Source organism: Limulus polyphemus, unplaced genomic scaffold, assembly GCF_000517525.1.
Source record: "Limulus polyphemus unplaced genomic scaffold, Limulus_polyphemus-2.1.2 Scaffold1124, whole genome shotgun sequence".
Taxonomy (NCBI): domain Eukaryota; kingdom Metazoa; phylum Arthropoda; class Merostomata; order Xiphosura; family Limulidae; genus Limulus; species Limulus polyphemus.
In genome coordinates, this window is record NW_013666734.1 from 29,686 (window position 1) to 33,954 (window position 4,269).

At 32.9% G+C, this 4,269-nt stretch overlaps 1 protein-coding gene across 2 annotated transcripts in view; it reads right to left on the reverse strand.

Moving 5' to 3' along the window:
* Positions 1–2,947, reverse strand: part of LOC106462243 (protein ORAOV1 homolog) — a 24,653-nt gene extending 21,706 nt beyond the window's left edge. The window contains exon 1 of one of the 2 annotated variants that reach the window (XM_013922143.2): positions 2,836–2,947. In XM_013922143.2, the coding sequence (XP_013777597.1) occupies positions 2,836–2,888 (53 nt within the window). In that variant the 5' untranslated portion in view covers positions 2,889–2,947. The remainder of the gene's footprint in view (positions 1–2,835) is intronic. The other variant, XM_022389435.1, reaches the window with a different exon arrangement.
* Positions 2,948–4,269: the final 1,322 nt, after the last annotated feature.

Here is a 4,269-nt window from a genome sequence, read left to right on the forward strand (position 1 = left end):
ATTCTTGTTTTCATGTTATAATCTGTAGTCATTCTAGAATGAAAGAAGCATGATTTATCTTTATTTCCTAATTTTTGTATTGAGGTTATGAAGTTGGTCAAATCAAACCAACCCATACAGAGATAGAGTAGTGGAAATAACAGATAAAATATAAAGCTGTAATGCTTTACCAATAACCTGCAAAATTTTGTAAAAGCATGCATACATTATCAAAAATCATAGTACAATTAATCTCATGGATACTTTCGTGTTTACAAGCTGGGTGAATTCCACCTAGGCCATAATGAAAGGGTTAAGTTGTTTCAGCCCTGTTACAATGTTACCCTCTAAAGAATAAAAGTGTCCCTACTTTTTTACTTTTGAAATCTTGTAACCCCGCTTGTGTGACATATCAATCACTATGCTAAGATCCTTTTCTTCAGTCATACTACAGAGTAGGTTCCACCTATATTAAATATGTGATCTAAATTATGATAACCCAAATGCATTATTTTGCACTTCTGTAATTAAAGGTCATTTGCCAAACATTTGTCCAACTTGCCAATTCACCTAAGTCATTCTGTAATACCTCAACATCCTCAATACACCTAGAAATATCTTAAGTGTTTAATGACATCAGCATACTTTAATAATCTACTAATTATGCTACTATCAATATCATTGACATAAATAAAAATGAGTAAAGGCCAAAGAAGTAAACTCCTGAGGTACTCAACTGGTAAAAAAAAAAGAGTCCAGTTTGACTGCACACCATTGATAACCTTTTGCTTTGTTCCCACCCTACAATCAAATTATCTAACATAGTCTTTCTCTAACCTCTACTTTTCATTGTGATTTTCTTAGCTGTCTTTTATGTGGCAAAATTTTAAAATATTTTTGAAAATATAAGTACACCAAGTCCACACCCTTTCAATCATCCAAATAACAAGTACCATCCTTGAAAAAAGAATAACAAATTAGTAACATACAATTTTCCTTTGTTGAAGCCATACTGGCTTTAATTTATAAAAATGTATTTCAATAAATAATGTTGCGAAGTTTCTTTTAGTTTTATCACACCTCCTAGAATATTTCCCACTAAAAAAAGAGAACTAACTGGCATGGTAACTAAACAAGTAGACACCTAAAAAAATGAGGAAGTAGGACATTTAGACACCTAATAATTTTAGAGAGGTGTTAAAACCTTTAAAACTTCACAACATACTTAAAATACATACAATGGAGTAAATTAAACTGGTAATATTGTAGGCCTAGATATATACAGATCATATAATGGAGAAAATTTAAACTGGTAATATAGTAGGCCTTAATCAATACAATTCATATAATGGAGAAAATGACAGGTTTGAATTCACGTGGTCAGTTTCCTAATCATTTGCATTCATGATAGCATGAAAACTAAACCATGTCCTTATTAATGATGTAATTTATGACAAGATAAATGGGATCCCCACTGGGTCCAACAACAGCCAATAGTTTAATATGCTATCATATAATAAAGTAAATTAAACTGGTAATGTATTAGGCCTAGATATACACAGGTCTTTTATATGCTTATATGTTGTACGTGGAACATATCCGTTGTAATTATTGTTATATTTTGTAATAAATAAGTGGTGTCTAAATGTCCTGTTTTCAACTGGCATATAATTTGCAGGACAACATTTATCACCCCAATTTAAAAATAGGAGAAATATTAGAAAACCTCCAATCCTTAAGCACCTACTCATTTTCTACTGACCTACTAAAAATAAAAGAGAAAGAGGTTCTCATATTTGAACTTTGATCTCTTTAAAACCCGAAGAAACACTCTGTCTGCCCGTATACTTTATTTTTAAATCATTTAATATTTTTACTTACCACTAAGGGATTATATCTATGTGATTCAAGTCTAAGCACAGACCCTTGAAGCACACCACTAATGACAAAGGTCCAATTTAACTAAACTATTAATAAAAACTACAATCCTATTAACCAGACTTTCCACAACCCCATTGGCCTATAAATTATATTTATTTAAAAGCTATAGTTATTTACTTCTAAAACAAGTTGAACAAACAGAAAAATATTCAAATGACTCAAATTCTTATTTTATTGACTATTTGTGTTCAGTTTATCATATTCAAACAATGCAGAAAATAACTTTAGGCCATACTTAGAAAAAAAAAAGAAGAATTGCTTTGTGGAAGTGAGTGAGGTATATATTATTATGTCTTATGATTAAGACTGAACTCTTCCAACTTAGTCTCATGTTAACTGCCAATTGTAAAAATTGTTTTCATGGAAATAGTATTTCAGTTTGGCCAGGGCTTGAAACCAGGACCTCCAGCTTGCAGTAGCACTTCCAACAAGCCCTAGTAGATAACAACTATCTTAAATCATTACAACATACTTTATCAAACACCAGTTCCTGATTTCCCTTCTTCCTTTAATTTAATGATAACTGTGAAAGTCCTCTAAACAACTGTCAATATCAGTAAAATTTTGTAAAAATATCAGTGTCAATTGTTTTAAAATGTATAAAAATAAAACTTAGTAAATAGAAAAGAAGCAACCGAATGTCCAAAGATAATTAAATTAGCAAGCTAATATTTGAAGTGAAACCTTGCTATGAAGCCCCTACTGCTGGCTTCTCGCATCATAAGAAAATTAGTCTTGGGCGCAGACGAATCAGCGTTGCTACGACTACGAGTTTACTGAGTAGGAATCAGGCTGATTAGAATATATAGGACTAAGCTAAGTACCTATAAGTTACAAGTTCAACATTGGTTTAATATATTTTTGTGTGTTCATTTGAAGAAGATCGATATCATAAAATATACAAAATAATCATACCTATTATCTGCAAATACGATATCATTGAGAACGTCATTGAAATCACGCTCCATTTTTATATAAAATACGCTTTAAACCAGTATTATCACTCTTCTCTTTAATATCAAGAAAAGCCGCACGTAATTTTCCCTGATATCTACCTCGTAATATTATCAAAAGACGTCGCTTTATAAAATAATGTGGCTTTGATGTTATCTAGAAATAACAAATTAAGGAAAGCTAGTCTGTCTTAAAAATACACAAAATCTAGATAAAAAAATTTCAGTGTATTTAATGAATAAAGATTCGTTGTCCACATTTTAAAAATGTATATGATGTAAAGAATGATAAGTTAAACTGTATTTTAGGTTGTGTGATATCTGCTTGAAGGCTAAAATTCACAAAATAAATTTCATCTTTGCTTTTACATAGATATTAGAATTGGGTTTATAAACTGAATACAATCACGAAAAGAGTATATTATTATGTCTCTGGTCGTTAGTTAATTTTCCGTATAATTTCTTTCCGAAGAATCTTTAGCGATACAAGTTCTTTCTTAAATAAAACTGGTTTATTCTTTCTGAATACAACTCTGCAATACACTTAATTTCCACAGTCGCGCTATAACAAACCCTATAATTCACAACTAACGTCTCACGTGCTCGACTCAACAATACGCCTCTCTCTGTCCGCAGTTCAATTACGCATTACCTTCTCGCCGTCGCTTCTTGGCGGCTTATATATACAAGACTACCGCATATCTAGTAGCCTCTCGAGACTTCAGGAAGGGGCAGGATCCTTCTAGAAGTTCATGACGTGTTACTAGCGTCACGTGACTTTCGCTGTCGTATCACTGCCCCTTCCTTAGTATTGTTTGTCCCGAACAATAGCCACTTACATCAAACCAACAAACAATTAACAATAACTTAATTAAATGTACAGAATTTACAAACACAAAATTAACAAGATAATGTCTTGTCTGTTGGCATGCACCACTTTTGGCTTACCTCGCCGACCACATTTTATCAGGAAAGTCACGTCTGAGAGATGATCCACTATGTCATATGGGCCTTCCCATGGAGAAGACAACTTAGGAGACTTCCCTTTGGTCTTCCTGGAATTATACAACCACATCTTGTCTCCTGATACAAAACTGACTTCGGTAGATCTCTTATCATAAGATAACTTCATCGAATCAGCAGACGTTTTCAAGTTTGAACGCACTTGATGGTGAATATCATCCATCATTTCCGATAACACTTTCACAAACTCTGACACATTTTCAGGCAACTCTTCATAACGTGGGCGTCCTGTTAACAGATCCACTGGCAACCGAAGTTCCCGACCAAACATCAACTTTGCTGGTGTGTATCCAGTGGCTTCATGCTCTGATTTAATATCTATACCTGGTTCCATTTCACCATCATCAACTCATTCAGTCACTTTGACTTCAGC